The following is a 20,191-nucleotide window of genomic DNA, read 5'->3' as shown; positions in this document are numbered from 1 at the left end:
TCTGAGTGAGTTGTCATAACTTTGCTTACAAATGAGTCTATTCTTCTTCTGAGTGAGTGCCTGTAACCTTGCTCAGAGTTGAGTCTGCTTTACTTCTGAGTTAGTTTTTATAACTATGGTCAGAGATGAGCTTTATTTACTTTTAAGTGAGAGCTGATAACTTTTCAACTTGAGTCTCTCTTACTTCTAAGTGAGTGCTTAACTTCTGACTAGAGATAGGATATTCAGAATAAATCAATATTCTAGAATAAGATGACTTAATTAATATTACTTACCTAATATGGTGAACAACGACCTCTCGATAGCACGCGCATTTCTACCGCTTAGCATGATGCGCCAAACTACGCCATGTTATTGCGCGGTCAGATTTTAGACTCTCTCACAAGAATTGAAAGATGCTGTGTTTCCATCTCTCCCACCAGATACACTCTAATTGTTTTATTCTAATTCATTCTAGGTTATGTTCTTGCTGGTAATGGTACAATCAGATCCTTACCTAAGGCTTTGGCTGACAATGAGGAACTATGCATGAGTGTCGACATAAAAAATACATCTGATGGAGAACTGGTGGCCAAGGCTCACAATGGAAATGTAACGTGAGTAGCTAACACTGCATTCATTTTTTTACGTGACCATTCGCTGCTTTCACTTTTGAGCAGGAGTTCCCAAGGCCCAGGACCGTCGGGACCCCAAATTGAGTCGAGTCATAAGTAGGTAGAGTCGCAAACATGTCGGTGGGATCGCTGATGTATGGTAGAGGATGGATGTACAAAACATCTAAGATTCGACAAACCATGTTAAATATAGCAGTTTGTACCATGGCTTACTGTGAAACAGGCCTATAGGCATCGCTCTATGATTATGCTATAGAAAATGTAGGTGCTTATTGTGACATCACTGTTTGGTTTTAGCTTATTTTACTTAATAATATCACATGACCAAACTCAAAAGTCCAGTGAGAAAAGCTCCAAAGTTTTATGAAAAAAAAAAAATATTGACCTGGGGTCGCACTGGACACTTGAAAGTTGTCTTTGGGGTCATCCTGAAAAAAGCTTGGGAACCCCTGCTCTAGAGCATGTTTGTATTGGCAGTCACTGTGCAGTAAAGAATTATTATTTTTAAAACCAATAACGGAATTTGTTAACAGTGTTTTAGGGGTGTGCAAACTGTCGCCAGCATGCAAAATGCGGCCCACAAAAAAAATTGTGCGACCTGCAAAAATAGTGCCAGTTTTGACTAATGTGCGGCATGCAAAACAAAATTTTTAATTTAGTTTAATCTGATACGTGGGAGTGATCCCAATCCCTTTGCAAAACCTATACCTCGGTCCAATATATTATCTATGCTATGAACAACGCATGTCATGTTGTCACGCAAAGCCAATGTTAAATAAAGATGCGGCCCGTGGCTTCACCCAGTTATTTGTATTTGGCCCTTAGTATTAAAGGGGGCACACGCCTGTTTTAGATTATTAAAAAATATTTTCTCTGCTCTGAGAATCATTTGTGAACGGTATTACTGACAACCACTGTAATGTGAAGAGCTGCCGAAACTATATCTGTGCATTACACATTAGAAAATACTGATTAGTGGGAGACTTCAGATAGTTTAAAGTTGATCCGCTCAAGACAAAAGCTGAATAATGGATTGCATATAAATGAGGTTACAGGAAAACGAAAAATATAGCTGATTGTGATTTATTTTGTAAGTCTATGTGAAGACAGCAATGATATGTTTCGTAATTTTTAGGAAGGCAATCTGGCCGTTTTCTGCTTCGACTACCTGGAAAACCGAGAAATTCATTTTAAAGAAAGTGAACTCTACAGATACAGAGGTTTGCAACACATTTGTTAGCAAAAATCTTTTTAAATCAGAATTGCTTTCAATATGAATCCCATCCCACATTATGCAAAAGTTTTGGCATTCCAGACGTGTGTGTACCAATATGGAGGTAACTAATTTTGTTCGCCTACTTTGCATCAAGTTGTATAAAGGGATTAAAATTCATGGGCAAGGGATATATTCACTTAGCTAACACAGGGAGTCCCTGAACTCGTAATTGGACTAAAAAAAGAAATACCGGAATAAAATTATGGTCTAACCCCAACCTGGTACACATACTACAGGAATCCCATCGCACATGGGCGTTTGGTTGAGATTGGTAGGGTGTAGTCTTGTTTGATCAGCGTGCGGAGGGTTATAATCATTTCTTTGCATAATTGGAGTTTCTCTAGAATCCCTTTACAAACCGGGAAAACATATTAGACGTTCCATCAACTTTCCTCTTCGCATGTATAAACCTCGAATATAGATTTTTTTGACTCTATGAGAATCCACTTGCAATTCTGATCCATTCAAGGACTGACTCCAAATCAACAACAATTTCTGAATCTATTTACCTTACTTTATGTCAGGGATTCCCAAACTAAGGTCCGCGGACCCCTGGCGGTCCATGATGATTGCGCAGGGGGTCCGCAATGATATGAAATGAGTCTAATCGATTTTTCATGATTGATTTCAATCAAAAAGCCATGGTATTTTTTGGTTGAGTGTTGCCGACGAATATTCATTGATTTCAGAAAACATCATTTTTATTTTATTGCCTTTTGCAACGACCCACATACATGTGTGAGGCAGCAGTTGGCTAGGCACAGAAATCGATAAGGCATAGGATGGGGGTCTGTCAATATTAAGATTCACAAACGGGTCCGCGGCTCAAAAAGTTTAGGAAACATTGCAGTCTAAGTCACACTGGAAGCACTCTAGACTTTACCTCGCAGCGGTGCTTAAATTTGAATCTTTTTTATTTCAGGTCCAACTTGAGCTTGAGGCATCCGGGAATGTAGAGTTAGACAACATAACAACTTTGAACTCTTTCGAATGTTATGGTCTAGGTAGGTACATCAAGATTTATTTAGTCAATGCCAAAGTTGTTGGAGCATTGAATGTTCTCTCCGATATTCTAGGGTTCAAACCTTATTTCAGTCAGGTTGATAAATTGGGGTGGACAATGCTGCTGTACAATGCCACAAACCTTTGCTTGGAGTGTGTGTGTATCAGTTGCCGCTTCCTCGAAGCCTTGTTTGAAGTGAAGAAAACTTTCATAAATTTAAAATAATCACAAACAAATAATCTGAAAGTCAAGTTAAACTCTTTTTATCATTTGATTTTCTTGCAGATACACCGTGCGTGAAGCAAAATCTTGAGAACGGAACAATTTCTCCCGAGCAAGACCTGTACAGTCAGGATCAGGAGGTCAGTTACTCTTGCAACAGTAATTACACTTTGGAAGGGGGACAGACGGGAACATGCAAAGCTGACGGCTCATGGTCCACAACACCAGTGTGCACAAGTAAGTTGTTTTCCCATAGCAATAAAAATCATTCCCTATTTACAATCTGCTGTCCCATCCCTATTCCTAACCTGCTGTCTTTATGATATATATCCATCCCTATCGCAACCGTATTCTTGCTGCCAGCTCGCAGATTCAAATGCCAGACTCTTTCCAGTTCATTGGTGATTACTCAGGGAATCCCTGAACACGGACACGATATAAAATAAAAAAAACATGAAAAACCAACTATCAGCTTCAAAAATATTGCATCCCAGGGACAGTAATGATAATATTGTTCGCTTAAAATTGAGACCGTAATTTACAAATTGTGATATGGAGGATCAAATCCTACAAAGGAGATGAAAATAAAGTTAATTTGTGTTGTGAATTCACTCATTGATAGCTCATCTTCACCGATGTGAACTCACAATTCTGTCCGAAATATGAAAATTAAACTACGATGTCCGCCGTTGCGTGAGAATCAATATTTACTTGTGAATAAAAAGTGCTTCAATATAAATTACCAGCATTATCTGGAATGCCGCGGTGACAAAAAATAATCAATTATGACAAAATTATGAAAGTAAAAACGCAGTTTTGTTACCGAGTTTTCAGTCTTCTAGTAAATTTCGAAAATAGTTTTGACGATATTTCACAATCCGGTATTTGTTTAAAATATTGGAATAATTCGATTGGAAACTAAGCATGGCACATTTAAATACTCATTGAATGACAATAGAAATCGACTTGATTAACATTAAGTAATAATTTCACATTTTATGCATTTGATCGCTACATGCCAGCGTGTATTTGTACATAAAACCTTAAACTATTATACCGCCACTGATATCTGCGAGTTGCACTTCCCTCTAAAATTAATATTCACGATTTTTATTGTTTTATTTCTAAATGTGGGCACACTGACAACGAATTAATGGTCGATTAGTAGATTTTAGAAATATTTATTAAACACCTTACGTCGTTTTGAATTGCATATTTGACACACTGTTTTAATTTCATCGTAAACGTTAGATAAAAGAGAGCACTCTCGTGGCAAAACAGAACGAAAAAGATGAATTTCCCATCATTCCCATTTCATGATGAAAGGCCCTGGCCGAATTCGAGTACCAAATTACGAGAGATCTGGGCACGAGTATGAATCTTGTCGCATCCCTACTGTGCAAGGAACACTGTTACTGGTGATTAATCGCGGCATCCACTGGCGATATTGTCGGTGTCGATTCTCTATGAACTCGCGTCACTGAGACAAAAAGTTTTTTTAAAACCGGAGTCAATACGTTATAGCTTTTTCCTGATAATATTTAACCTCAAGTCCGACCGGTCTGTATTATCCAGCGCATATCTCACTGTTACAATTCTTTAGCTTCAATACCTCAGTGGTTGCCCGTACTTTGCTCAGAGAAACGTTCACTTTATTTCTGAGTGAGTTCGCATGACCTTTCTTGAAGCAAATAAGATAAACTACTGAAGGCTCACAATCATATTATTGTAGAAAACTGTTGTAAATAAAAAGAATGAAGGTTATTAAGTACCACGTACAAATAAATATTCTACTAATTGTTTCTTAAATATCTGACTCCAAACTATTTTGAATGTCACTTTTTTTTCAGAATGCGGCGTTGTCTATAATTCCAGATGTTTTCGTGCGATCTTGGGCAAGAAGGTCACATTGATCGTCGCTGAATCTCTTTGCGAAAACAAACTGGCTAACATTTATGACGTCACACACTACAACCTGCTTCTAGATTATTTACGACCAATGATTCCTGATGGATGGTCACGCGTTCATGTTCGTACGGGAATGACTTACAAGGTAGGTCGAGTCTGAATCATGTTGCTTGTGCGGCCATACATGAAATCATTATAAAATATGTTACCGATATTGTTTCTGCATTACCATGTACTACTATTACATTTTATCTTGAGGTTAAATCCATATAGCTTTAGCATAGGAGAGAAGTTCAAATCGGGCCATTTATAACATTGACTAATCCAAGCTGATATCAAATTTGACTTTCATACAAATTTAAAAAGTTTGTTTCCCAGCGTTTTCCAGTTTTTATTTTAAATTCAACCACTAACTTTCCTCTTTATGTAATGTTTCCGGGTAATTCAACAATTTGACTCCAACACTAATGCTTCAACTTTACAGCTCTGATACTGAATCAGAGAAGACTAATCCAAACTAATTTGATTTATGTGTCTATTTCATTCAATTCTCATCCACCAACGGTAATCACTGAAGTGTGACTAAGCAGAATAATCACGTGATGGTGTCACGCTTCATTCAGTATCTTACTGGAGATCAAATGAGTTTGTTTTGCTTTGTCAGATCATATGACAAGGATTACTGGTTCAACCAGTATATTCTCAAACTGCCATTTGTTATATTTCTCAAAACATATTTTTATTTCACAGAACGGTCAGCTGTATTCAACGACAGGTCAAGCTATATCTCTGCCAACTGAGGTTTGGTATCCTGATAATCCGAAGCCCAATCCATCGTGGACATCTGTTGTTGTTCGTGTCACTCTCAACCCGGAAGAAATATATCAAGGGATTTTTAATGATTCTCCTTCCTCTGAATATAACGGAGCCATCTGTGAAAGTGAATTATAACTTTATTGATTGATTGATAAAAAAAAACTGTAGAATTACTTGAGTTTGAGAGTAATTGTTATTCACCCTAGTAGCTTAATTACTATTTCCACAGTTGAACAAGCATATGCTCTTGTATTCCCGAATATTCGTTAGCCACACATACAGCTTAATTTACACTCCGACTCAGGCGCGCAGCCAGGATTTTCAAAAGAGGGGGTTTCAAAATCGGAAATTTCCATTATCGTCTGTAACAGTCACCGCGATTACGCTCTCCTTAAAACAGTCGCTCTTCCAGCGCATAATAATTTTTCTGTCGTGTAAAATATTTAATCCATGACAACTACGAGATTCTTAAATGTCTTTATATTATGATTTAATTGTGTCCAACGTAACTCGCGGTTGCGACTTCAAAAAACATTACTATAGTAAAATACCACAACGATCTGTAGACATAAATATATGAGATAAACTGCCTGATGTATTTAGTTTTGATTCGTGTTTTTGGAATCTTGCGAAATCGTAATCGCCGTTGGCAAATCTCGAAATCTGATATAAAATCCCGTATAGTACAATGTTACTTCATACATAGGAAATATATATAAAGTATACCAGTAAATCAAAAATACATATTCATCGTCTCGAAATCCACGCCGAACAGCCGCCGCGATTGCGCCACTTGTTCAAAGAGCCGACTTTATCAATGAAAAGACTCTCACTTTCTTAATTTAATTGTCTTCAATTTAACCTGCGGTTGCGTCGACAAAACAAGAGCCCCCCTAAAACACCACGGCAATCCGCGGACATGAAAATAAAAACGTGTGGTAAACTGCCCGATTATATATTGTTTTGATTCGTATTTTTTCTATATTGCGAATTTGACAAATTAGAGATGTGCTTGTATTACTGACTCCGCTCAATCCCAATGCTACGATTATTTTTAAAGATAAATCTTTTCAAAAAATCCGTACATCTGGTGTAAAATGTCACGGAGCGAAATTTATTTCCGTACAATAAAAATTGATCAAATATACTCCAGATTGATTATGATGTCGCGTTCTCAACCTTGTTCAACACAAAAAATTTTGACGGCAATTTCAAAGTAATTGATAAAAAGGCAAATATCGCCCACAATTAACCGTGTTTCGAATATATGGACGATATGTTTGTAAACGCCGACCAAACAAGAGTCCGTGCAGTACAGGCACACGAAATTTTGCGGTTTTCAATGACTGGAAATGCGTTTTGAGATTGACGCGACCCTTAACAAAACCTATATTGTTTACGGTTTTATTTTGACGACTTTTTCAGTTTTTAAAAAAATTTAAAAGAGGGGGTTTTGACCCCGGAAGTATGTATGTTGAAACGATGCGATTAATTGCGAACTTATTCAAATTGTGTGTCTGCCGTCTTGGGTAGGAATTCCAATAAAACTGCATTCATTGTTAGATTTCTACCGGACAAACTATTTTTTTATTTCTTAGATGTGTTCAAGAAATTTTTGAATTTATTGTTTTAACCCAATTTGTATCTGAGTGAATGTAAATGTTCTTGAAATGTTGGCGATTTGGTTTATTTAAATATAAACCAAATATATTCCATGATCAAGAAATTTCAGTAAATTACAAAAACGTTTGATACTTACTAAATAACGGCTTCGTATCTGTAACTTCTAAATCTTTGAAAATAAAGTTTCTAAAATAATGAAAAGACATCGTCTTCAGATATTTTTCATTGAACCTTTTTATGATAAAGCTGTGGAATCAGAGAAAAATCACAATCGACTCTGAAAAAATTCACTTTTGATAAAGAAACCTTTGGTAAATGCAAACTTTCTATAGACAGTAACGAATGCTCAGTAAAATAATGCTTTTAGAATTTATAAGGAAGTTTCGATTTATTTTGAAATCTTTGAAAATCTGCAATTCTAACAAATTCAGACTCCCATTCATCTTGGGGAATTGCTCAACTCCTATTCGACAGACCTGTAGTTTGTGAAATTTGTTATTTTACGATGAATCGTTTTAAGCAAACTAGATTAATTTAGCAAACTTGAAAAAAAAAATTATCATAAAATAAAGATTCTGAATAATTTTGATTTGAACATCTTTGACCGGAATAGATTTTTTATTACTTTTCTTCATTCTTTTGCAGAATTTCTTTTGTTTTTGCTATTTTAACTTTTTATTGACGAATACCTTTTCAGAAGGTTGTCGCATGATTAAAAGCACTTTAAGTAAAAGCTGTGTAATTGTTGTTAATTTTTCTTGACTAAAATATTTTGCACGGTTCTAGGAAAATTCATCGTAGGAAAAATTTTCGTTAGCGGCAAAATTTCCTATGGGGCGAATTTTCCAAAGTTGATTTTGCACATAGTTTTGACATAAGTTCAAGAGCACATATTATTGATATTTAAGACTCATATCTTTTTATATAAATTCCTAGTTCCATATATTTCATCCAGATAGAAAAACCACATTACTTAGAAGATTTTTCTGTGAAATCTTTTACAAATATTAGGTTGATTTACCCAACTGTTGAGTCTAGAGTTTTTTCTTGTCTTTTATATTTAAATTTGACATATTTTTCGATTTTCCTTAAATTAAAGTTTCGTTGTGACCCGAAGGAAATATAAAAAATTCAAGAAGGTATCAAAATCAATTACAGCATTGTCTCCTCTTTACAATGAATTTTGTATTTTATTTTTCTTGTGTGTGAATTATAAGGATTGATGATATTTTTTATTATATTTGCTCTGGTATATGATATCTTTGAATTGTTCTGAATCACGCTGTTAACTTAGAATGAATTAGACGTAAGATCGGGCTAAAAAATCCCAGCCCGACTCCGGCCCGCGGGTATTAAACCCGAACCGAGCCCGACTAATTAACTGGATTTGCAGGCCCGACCCGAGCCCGACTAATTAAATGGATTTGCAGGCCCGACCCGACTAACTAACTGGCTTTGCAGCCCCGACAAATTCTGGATTCGCAGGCCCGAAATTTCATATTTTATTTAGGAGTTCTTCGAATTGTCATTGCAAGAGTTTAGTACAGTATAGGGGAATGCTGGGACATATTTCTTCTTTTGTGAGCTCTATAATCTGCACATTCATTCGACAATGCGGGGCTAATGGATAGAGGGTAGCTGAAGGTTTTACTGGGCAAACTAAGAAATTCCCTAGCGACACGCATATTATCATCAAGAGGCATTCAAAAACGTGTGTCAAATGTCCCGCTGCACTCCACTTGTGCGGCACATTAAATTAAACGAGGTATGCCGTTAAAAAGCAATGATAAGCATCATCATCTAAAGAACTACGAAACTTTAAATTTTGAAATTTAATATTTATGAAATCGGAACCACTCTGAAAAATAGTTTCTAATAAACATATATTTACTTATAAAAAATCCAGCGATATATAAGCCCGACCCGAACGTAATGATTGTCATTTCAGGCCCGACCCGAACGTAATGATTAACAATATAGGCCCGACCCGAACGCAATGCTTGATATTTCAGGCCCGACCCGACTCGAAATATCGGGTCGGGCAGGGGCTCGGGCTCCAGATCTTAGCTCTAGTGTGAATTATAAGGATTGATGATATTTTTTATTATATTTGCTGTGGTATATGATATCTTTGAATTGTTCTGAATCACGCTGTTAACTTATTTTTTCCAAACATATTTATTCCTGGTTATCTAATAGTTAAAAAAAACTCACAATAACTTGAAATTTGGGTGTTTTTTTCAAGATTGCGCACAACCTGAACATAGTATGTGTACCAGGTTGGGGTTTTCAGGTTGTGCGTCATCTTGGTGCACATACTTTTGAAACGCCAAAATTTCAGTGTAACTTGAAATATAAGAAAATGTTAGAAATTTATCAAAGTTGAAATAAATTACAGCATTGTCTTTTCTTAAAATAAGCAAGTTTTATATTTCGTAACACCTTCCCTCTATGGCTATCGAAACAAGGCGAAAACTTTTTTCGCTTTTCATTTTTCTTGTGTGTGAATTAGTGTGATATACTATTATTTTATTTACTTCACTCCGGTATTTTATTTCTTAGATGTGTTTCTGAATCCTATCATTTTTCGGCAAAATAATTTGTCAATAAAAGTTCAAATTATTTTTCACGAACTGAACTTAAAAAATGAAATTCATGAAAAATATTTTGAACTTTCAGTGCAAAAATATTATTTGCTACTTTGTGTGAATAAAATTGTATTGCAAAACGTTATCGATTTATTTTGAATATGATGAGTTAAATGTATTTCTCAGAAAACTAAGAAATTAGCTCAATCGGAGAATTGGAATTTAAAAATCATTTTAGATATAGATCTTATGGGAGTCAATTGGCTAGTTCCTAAACTTGTAGTAGAACTGAAATAAGAAAAAATTGGAATCAAATTATGGCCCAACCCAAATCTGGTACACATACTACGTTCCGGTGTCCGCCATCTTGGTTCGTATATAATAGGGGGAAAGGGCCCATTGTAGAATATAATTACGGGATAAAATTCACATAGTGCCAATACGAGAAGAATCCGGTTGGCCAGGTCTGGCAGAAAATATTCTGGTTCTTTCAATATCAGCAGTGTCGCTGCTTGTCTAAATCCTTGTTCAGAGAGATTAGAAGGTGTTAACAGGACCGTGAACCGCTTGTTGAGTCCGACTTCGACAAAACATATCATCGGGAAATCCACGTAGAAGCGCACTTTACATTCAAACACAACATAAGTTATGAGTTAGCGACCCAGGGAAGATAAAAATATTATTAACTGACCGCCACGCACCTTTGGAAATATGAAATGGAGTGGTCTAATAGTTGAAGAAAAAATCGATTTATTTTTATATGAGCATAGCAGCAGGTAATTAGTATATTGATCCATAGCTCCACCTCGCGGCCACAATATTTTGAAAAGTTTGATCAATGCTAATGGCACGAGATCGTATAAGATTGAGAAACAAAAAAGCAAACGAAAAAAAAATGAGCATAAAATAGCCTACATTAGTTCCACAAAACAACAATAATGAAAATATATTCCCACCTGTCCGTAGCAACGGCTGACACAATAAATAAAACGTATTTATTCCTTTGTCATCCCCATGAGGTCAATCATGCGAAACAATTTTTTGCTGTCATCTCGCACCTTGTTGAAATCTTTGAGGGTGTTAGTGTGGATCCAGTTGGCCAACTTCCATTCTACATTCAAGTCATCTTTATTCAATTCTGTAATAATAGGTTTCTCTCTCAGAAGAAATCTATGGGCAATGATGGGCATAACTATGCATAATTCAGTCAAGTTATTGTGATTTAAAGTTCAAGTTACTGCTTGACGGCCCTTGTGTTAAAGTTACCGGCCGAAGAAAGTAAAAAGGAAAGTACCCTATCCGAAGACCATATGTGGGCAGAGTCCGCGCTTCACAATTGAAATTTTATCAAAACGCCATCAGAGTGCCCGTAACTTTACCAATGCGTCTCCTTAACTTCTGAGTGAGTGCCTGTAATATTTCTCAGAGATGAGTGTCATTTACTTCTGAGTGAGTGCCCTCAACTTTTTCCAGATATGAGTCTCTTTTACTAGTGAGTGGGTTCCCGTAACTTTATCAAAAATGAATCCCCCTCACTTCTGAGTGAGTGCCTGCAACTTTACTCTGAGATGAGTCTCTATTACTTTCATCTGAGTGCGCATAACGCATTATTTTATTACTATATTGTTTTTGCTTTCAGAAGCTCTTGGCACTTCAGTGGTCGCCTGTAACATTTCTCAGGTATGTCTTCTTTACTCCTGATCCCCATAATTTCACGTAGTTGCTGCAGGTGTTGGAATTTCAGTAGTCGCTCATAACCATGCTCAGAGATGATTCTCCCGTACTTCTGAGTGATTGCACAAAATGTATCATCTTAATTCTTCCTCTGAAGTCTACTCTACTTCTGAGTGAATGCGCGTGTCGTTTTTCAGTGATTAGTTTTCACTAATTCATAGTGAATCTACGTAATCTTGCTTGGAAGAAATTGTCTTGAACTAAAGTACTGACCCCATTTTCAAACTTTTAGTAAACTTGCCATGGAACTAACTGACTGATCAGCGTTCATTTCCTTTCTTGCCCTCAATTTCATTCTGTCGCAATTTTTGCAAGATGCTACTGTGGTTGTAGATGAATCAGAAGACTCAGATTCCGGATTTGTTGTTTATTATACGCCAACTTCCCACTTAAACTTCTAACACAGCATAAACAGAGGACACGACAAAACGCAACCGACCTCCAGCCCGACGGCCGGAAAAAAGGGAAAAGACAAAGTTTTTGCCTCATATGTAGTGAATGGTCGGATTCCAGATCCGACAAAACAGCATTAAACAAGGGTCAACATAACTGTTTATCAACATAAATATATATATATACAGTATAAACACGGACACTTTAGTCCGCGACAATTCCTGAGCGCTCATACATTTTAACAGTTGTAACGGATTCTAATTGTCTGAAAACTTTTTGCCTGGATATGGGCAATGGTTTTGATTGTAGAGAATAGAACACTAACTGATCCATACATTAGGCGCACGAACGATTTTTGTGTAAAAAAAGTATTTAAATCATACTTTATGACTGTGAAATACGGTACTCTTTCCACTTCAATTTTATTTTCTACCTTTAGCAGAGGTCTTACGCTTTGCTTTCAGCAAACTTGTATTTGCAGAAAAAAAAAAAGAGCTTTAAATACATTAGTTTCACAAAACAACAACAATAGAACTACATTCCCACCTGTCCGTATCAAAGCCAGGCAGAATAAATAAAACATATTCATTCCAAGTAACCTTGTCATCCTCATTAAGATTAATCATGTGGAACAATTTGTTGCTGTCATCTCGCGCTTCGTTGAAATTTTTGAGTTCAAAAACAAAATCGCCAACCTAAAACAAACTCGTATTAGAACTCAATGGCATACAAAAAAAAAAACGAATTTCTTACAGAAATTTTGAAATAATAAAAGTCTAAACATTTTAAAGCAATTGTTCCAGTGAGAAAAGCGATATATACATACGATAGCAACTAAAATAAATGTTCAAAATATAAAAACCATAGGTCTACGAATACACACTCTTACAAGCAATGTCAATGAGATAGAAAACCAATGAAAAAACGCAGAAACATAAGGTAAATCATGTCATCACAATTTTTTTTTTTAAATTCAACTGTAGAATACTATGTACCTTTTTGTTTTTTTGTACAAAGCCCGCCACATTTAAAATAACAAATTGGTAATTATACAGTTCGGGTTCGAGTTACGAATTATTTGAATTCCCATCGCAATCTGGCATTTCCAACCATCGTCCTGACCCTGACCAATTTTTTGAATTTGAGCGGGGTCTTTGTACAAAGGATCATTTTTTTTTATAAACACCCGCTCGATGGATTTATATGAGAAACCTGCCTTATCCCACATTTGACTCGACTATGATGGCATCACAGGTTATGCCCATCATTTCAGCTAGTTATATTGCGATAGAAGACGACACGATTTTACACTTTGAGGTAATTTTCGGGAACTGAATGTTATATAAAAATGATTGTCTATATTGGGCAATTAATTTTGTGGCCGTAAACAAGTCATTTTCTATTTACGAAGTTTATATTTTAAAAAATTTGGTAGCTTAATTAAATAAAGGGTTGGACCACTGGCACAAGGTACTGAAACTACTATTTGACCGACTACAAGAATGACTTTTAGCGCAAAAACATAAATCGAAAGATCAAACAATGTTTCGCTTCAAGTGTGATAATTCCCAGTGTGACAGCCTAATAAAACAACAATACGTTCATCTAATCCATCATTGTCAACTAAACTAATTGGAGATGAGGATTTGGAAATGCCTGATGATTAGAAACCGAATCGAATATATTTCCGAATCGATCTCGGATACTCGGAAGATATGTAATAGCATGTGACTTTTTTATTTTTTTTATTTTTCAACGGGAACTCTAGACACATAAATTGCTGAAAATATAGAATAAATCACTCAGACAGTCTACTGAGCGTTCACAGACAATAAGAAATATGTTTCATCAATATTTCACTAAGAAGTCATAAGTCAGAATTGCATTTTAAAAATTGCAATAAAATTGCTTCAATAAAAAATTTCAATGATTCACTCCGACATTTGACGGACAAAAACAAGATGGCGGCGATTCCAAATTATCGTCAGAAGGGATTCGACTTATTTACCATTTGATTTGTAATGACCAGCCTTAATTTGTGACCCCATAACTGTGCATCGTTAGATAATTTGGTTTTGAAATTATAGTAATACATGCATAACTGGTGAGAAACAAACAATATTGCTTAGCCAACGTATCGATGTTTAATTTTTAAGTTTGTTTGCATAGACAAGCGGGTTTAAAGAATTATTCCGCGGCACCCTAGGACAGTGTTCCCCAATTTTTGGTTCGCGACCCAAAACTGTGTTTCCTGAAAATGTTCTTCGGTTCCTGTTAGAAAATGTTCTTCGGTTAGCTTTCTACAAGTTGAACATGTTTTATCATATTATAAAATAAAATTCGTCGGAAATGTCGGCTAAATTCAACAGCAATTGTTCATGTGTCGTCTTTTCCCCTCTATAAGTGGTGAATAACCTTTTCCCTAAAATTTATTTTAACAGTAACGCTCATGTGAAATATCGCAATGTGAAAGTAACACCACTGTAAAGGCTAGAATGACAATTCATCAATAACCTGAGTTGAGTTACCTGAATGAAATAACTCGGACGCAACTAACCACCGATGAGACTCAACACATTGATTGACTCGACCTGAACTCGAGGTTCGGAGAATTTTCGCCAAGACTGGAAAGCTTTTTCCCATCTGCCAACTAGTTCTGATGTCCAAAATGAATCAAATATCCAAATCAAATCGTAACTGATTATATTCGATATTTTAAATCCTAAATATAGGAGAAAGAATATGATTGGAATTTCAAGCATAAATGAAATCAAGCGTGCTCTTTATCCCCGGATCACCATAATTTTACGAGTCTGTATCTGTATTATCACAGTTTTAAGAGAACTGTAAAAAGTACTTTGATTAAAATTGTCATCATAGCCAGGGCTCAAAATGTTATAATTCCTTGAATCACGGTATTTTGTTGTATTATCATGTGTGTTCTCTCAGTTTTCAGGAACAACTACAGAGTGCTTTGGTTAATATCATAATCGGTTCCTTGACTGACATATTCACTGTTATTTTGCTTCACATAATGTTATATAGACGGCAAACAAAATAGCAATGAAAAAGCCACGTTACAAAACACAACAAAAGTCACTGATATTTCTGATGCAACTGTGAGTATTCGATGTAAATAATATTTTAACTTGTTGAACTTGTTTTCAACTTTTTAACCTGTTTGATTTCAGGAAATGAACGTTTGAAACTTTTGCCGTTTTAAACTAGCATAACCCTGGCATCCAACCATTGCCCATGAATTCAACCTAATATTACTACTCTCCAAATATTACCGCTCCACCGAAGGGCTTGAAAAATGTATTGCTAGCTACCTACCAGTTGAGCATGTTTTATTCAACAAAAAATGAAATTTGTTTCGATACCTAGAAAACGACCACGCCCTCTGTTGTGGATGTCAAGGAAACGACCACGCTCTCTATTGTGGATGTCAAAGAAACGACCACGCCCTCTGTTGTGGGTGTCAAAGAAACGACCACGCTCTCTATTGTGGATGTCAAAGAAACGACCACGCCCTCTGTTGTGGGTGTCAAAGAAACGACCACGCCCTCTGTTGTAGGTGTCAAAGAAACGACCACGCCCACTGTTGTAGGTGTCAAGGAAACGACTACGCCCTCTGTTGTAGGTGTCAAAGAAACGACTACGCCCACTGTTGTAGGTGTCAAAGAATCGACTACGCCTTCTGTTGTAGGTGTCAAGGAAACGACTACGCCCACTGTTGTAGGTGTCAAAGAAACGACTACGCCCTCTGTTGTAGGTGTCACGGAAGCCACCACGCCCGCTGTTGCGGGTGTCAAGGAAACGACTACGCCCTCTGCTGTAGATGTCAAAGAAACGACCACGCCCTCTGTTGTGGGTGTCAAAGAAACGACCACGCCCTCTGTTGTAGGTGTCAAAGAAACGACTACGCCCACTGTTGTAGGTGTCAAAGAATCGACTACGCCCACTGTTGTAGGTGTCAAAGAATCGACTACGCCTTCTGTTGTAGGTGTCAAAGAATCGACTACGCCCGCTGTTGCGGGTGTCAAGGAAACGACTACGCCCTCTGCTGTAGATGTCAAAGAAACGACCACGCCCTCTGTTGTGGGTGTCAGAGAAACGACCACGCCCTCTGTTGTGGATGTCAAGGAAACGACTACGCCCACTGTTGTAGGTGTCAAAGAAACGACTACGCCCTCTGTTGTAGGTGTCAAAGAAAAGAACACGCCATCTGTTGTAGGTGTCGAAGAAACGACCACGCCCTCTGTTGTAGGCGTCAATGAAACGACTACGTCTTCTGTTGTAGGTGTCAAAGAAAAGACTACGCCCTCTGTCATGGGTGTCGAGGAAACGACAATTACCCAGGGTATGGAAATCTATGACTTTTGGTATCTCATGCACTAGAATAGATATTACGATAGTCTTTTTCAGTCATAGTAACTGATAATACAGCCGTTATGCGAATACCCACAAACTACAAAAGTCGAACAGAGAAGGCCTACAGGTTGGTGTGACCTTCTCTTCCTCGTTTTTTACTTGGAAAAGATTTATATCTTATTAATTAGTAATTCCTCAGCACCTGAGGTCCAGAACAGGAAAAATTGTGATACTAGTAGTAGATTCTTATGTACTAGTAATTGTCTTTTCTAGCGTCTTATTTTGAGTGGGATGCAAATACGCATCACGAAATGTATTTTAAAAATGACTTTCTTACTTTCTGCAAGACGCTTTACATGACAGAGACAAATTGCCTCAAGATGGCGTTCATAGTCTGGGCGTTGCCTGGCTTTACGCTTTTTGGCGTTGTCGTTTCGACGCGAGACTCGAGAAATCTTGGTCTGGTTTGTTATATATATAGTATACTACCGCATGTATTTCTAGTGAGCGTAGCATAACAACTCTGGCATGTGTCATTCCTGACTCTCATATGACTACATCATACAAAAAATATGTTAAAAACATCCGTATATTTTTGCTTGGGGATTAGGAATACCATATGCAAAACTGGTTAGGACACGCCCACTAGAAGTACATGTGATATTAAACTATACAAGACCCAGAAATCTTCGTTACTCACGTTGTGCTTTGTTCATTACCGGTAGGTAGATTTGTTTTTTGCAAATCTTGGCCTCTCGTTCGCTTACCGGTCCATGTACGTGTAGGATTAGTTTGCCAGTTATTTGTAACCGACGTTAACCACCCTGCGGCGGATAGGAGTCCAACCATCCTTTCAGTGCTAAAATGGTAAAACCATTCTAGAATATACAGACGTTCGTCCAAAACGTGCATACGATTACCCGAATCGAGCAAGTAATGTCGTGTATCGTGCCATACCCTCTCTCTCTGTCGTTTTCTTGCTTTTCGATTATTTCGTAAACGAGAAAAAGTCTAATTTAAACTCCTATTGATTTTGAGCTTTACAAAATTATCAAACGATGAGAAATACTTTGTATACGACCCAGCTTGCTCAATTCCCGCTGATTGTCTGCTCATTTTGAACGACCGTCCATATATTTTAGGTGCTCTATGACGTCACCGTGGCGTCAGAAGTTAAGAAATGATCAAAAATAACATTTGCTCCAATTTAGTCAATAATTTCGAGGCTAAATTGATAAGCCCCTGAGGCACCGATTAGGTAAGATAAGATCCAGGATCTTAACCTGACATGGGCGACCTAAGGCCCGCCGGTCGAATCCGGCCTGATGGGTAATTTAATCTGGCCCGCCTAATGCTGCCACAACCAAAATAAAACCAAATTCAAGGATATTGTTGAGATTGCTATTTAATTTAGTTTTGGCACGAGACGTATTGTTTTCCATTTTTGCTTTTGTACCACTGTAAATGTTGTTCCCAAAAAATAACTCTTTACATTCCACTTTTATGGCCTGTCAGACTGGGTGGGCAAAATTTTTGGCCCCTGCTCCAAAATCTTGCCTACCCCGCGCTTGATTTTTGTTCGTAGTTATGGAGCTGAAAATGTAATTTGCGGAAAAGTCTAGTCTGCACCCTATAATCAATATTATGTTACAGTACGTACCGACTCAGAACCTGAAACTATTTCTATTTCTGACCTGGACTGATAATGAGACCACTGGTGGGGTTTGCTATGATTGAACCGTCTCATTGACTTTCTGCTCCATGTGATATTATCAAAAATCTTTTCTTCATGCTGAGCTAAGAACCGTGACACTAATTACTAGAAATTTGCAGGCAAAGTCGAATTCATTCACGCCCTCCTAAGTATGATGTTTTGCAAACTTGCTTTTTGAGTTTTTAATGATAATTTTGACTTTCACCATTGAAAGTCTGATATTCCAACATTTGATTATATCTGGACTTTGACGCTGAGTCGAAGATAAAAAAGCACTGGCCACTGGACAACTTGGTCCTGTATTGAAACAATTTGGATTGCCCCAGACTGCATTGGATGCGGCAGCAAGGGCCTCATTCAGAAAACCGCATGTGACGTTCACAATTACTTATCATCTTTTAATTAACTTGAGTTTAAAAACAAATTTAATATCTGTATTTAGTTTTCACAAATTTCTCCAAGACCTGATTGACCGCACGAAAGGTTGAGTTTAAAAACTTGAGTTTAAAAACAAATTTAATATCTGTATTTAGTTTTCACAAATTTCTCCAAGACCTGATTGACCGCACGAAAGGCTGCCACGAGTTGTAGTTTTCCCCATCCAGTATCTTAATCTGACATGGGCAACCTACGGCTTGCGGGCCAAATCAGGCCTGATGGGTAATTTCATCTGGCCCACCAAAATAAAACCAAATTTTACTGTTTAAAAATTGTTTTGCTACGCCACTAGAATACTTGAAGTACGAACCCACTCCCCCCTGTAAAAAATTAGGGTTTCGTGAAGTTTAGTACCTCAAGTAGGAAACTATAGAAGAGGGGGTGGGTGACGTGTTTTTTTTGCAGATTAAATGGTTGCTGACATTGTTTAGATTATTTATTTAAGTTTGAAAACAATTTTAATTTCTGTATGTAGTCATAAAAAATTTTCACAACTTTTTCCAATACTTGTTTCAATATTCTATTACAGTACGTACCTGCCCAGCCCCTAAAGCTCCAGACAACGGGACTGTAGACGCCGCAACTGCCTTAGAGGTCAATCAGACTATCGAATATTCATGCAATGCTGGATACGTTCTGCAAGGATCAAACATTGGAAAATGCAGAGAAAATGGAACCTGGGGTGAGGTGCCCACTTGCGTAGGTAAGTGTTCACATAGCGCTGTTTAATCATGGATAATTTTCCAAACTCCAAGGGGTTCGGTGGTTTCATTAAGGATTAATTATGTGCGAGAGTATTGCTGGACCCCTCGCTATCACATAACCGCTGGTCGTTTACGGCTTTCTCACGATCTAGTCTGTGTATCTGAAACAATTAACTAGTAATTATCTCTAAACCCAACATGAACGGGTAATGTCACCAGTCTGGATTTCATGGCCTTTTTGAACGAGAAATCGGGCGTGCAATCAGAAATTCGCACATGCAAATCAGAATTCCCAGCGTGCAATTATAGCTAACGACGTTCAAAACGACTTGCCGCGTGAAACTGACTTTAACTTTAGAAGCTATGCTGTTCAATACATCCTCGTAAAATTATTGGATAAAAAATACGTTGAATCAGAGCAAAAATGGACGTTTGACTTTTGACCCCCAAACATTAATTTTATACTTTGAAATTATACTTTTATGACCCGCCAGACCAGGTGGGCAAAATTTTGGCCCTTGCTCCAAAAACCATGTCTGTTGTGAAGTCTGGTCACCTTATTGACCTATGTAAAAATTGTTTTGCTACGCCACTAGAATACTTGAGGTGGAACCCCCTCCCCCCTGTAAAAAATTGGGGTTTCGTGTAGTTTAGTACCTCGAGTACGAACTATAGAAGAGGGGGTGGGTGAGGTTTTTTTTTTGTAAATTGAATGGTTGTTGACATTGTTTAGATCTTTTATTTAAGTAATTCAATTTCTGTATGTAGTCATAAAAAATTTTCA

General features: G+C 37.2%; 2 protein-coding genes across 6 annotated transcripts in view; both read left to right on the top strand.

Moving 5' to 3' along the window:
* LOC120347599 (CUB and sushi domain-containing protein 2-like) overlaps positions 1–20,191 on the top strand; it is a 234,000-nt gene that overhangs the window by 163,186 nt on the left and 50,623 nt on the right. For all 5 annotated transcript variants that reach the window (XM_078117625.1, XM_078117626.1, XM_078117627.1 and 2 more), the window contains one exon: positions 19,233–19,406. In XM_078117625.1, the coding sequence (XP_077973751.1) occupies positions 19,233–19,406 (174 nt within the window). The remainder of the gene's footprint in view (positions 1–19,232; positions 19,407–20,191) is intronic.
* Positions 1,922–10,173, top strand: LOC144429551 (uncharacterized). The gene is made up of 5 exons (XM_078117630.1): positions 1,922–1,951; positions 2,813–2,894; positions 3,179–3,352; positions 4,966–5,168; positions 5,774–10,173. Exons 1-5 carry the CDS (start codon positions 1,946–1,948, stop codon positions 5,972–5,974), a joined length of 666 nt encoding a protein of 221 aa, XP_077973756.1. The 5' UTR covers positions 1,922–1,945; the 3' UTR covers positions 5,975–10,173.

This window comes from Styela clava, chromosome 11, assembly GCF_964204865.1.
Source record: "Styela clava chromosome 11, kaStyClav1.hap1.2, whole genome shotgun sequence".
In the NCBI taxonomy this organism is placed as follows: Eukaryota; Metazoa; Chordata; class Ascidiacea; order Stolidobranchia; family Styelidae; genus Styela; species Styela clava.
Note: the sequence above shows the minus strand (reverse complement) of the source record. Positions and strands in the feature narration are given on the sequence as shown.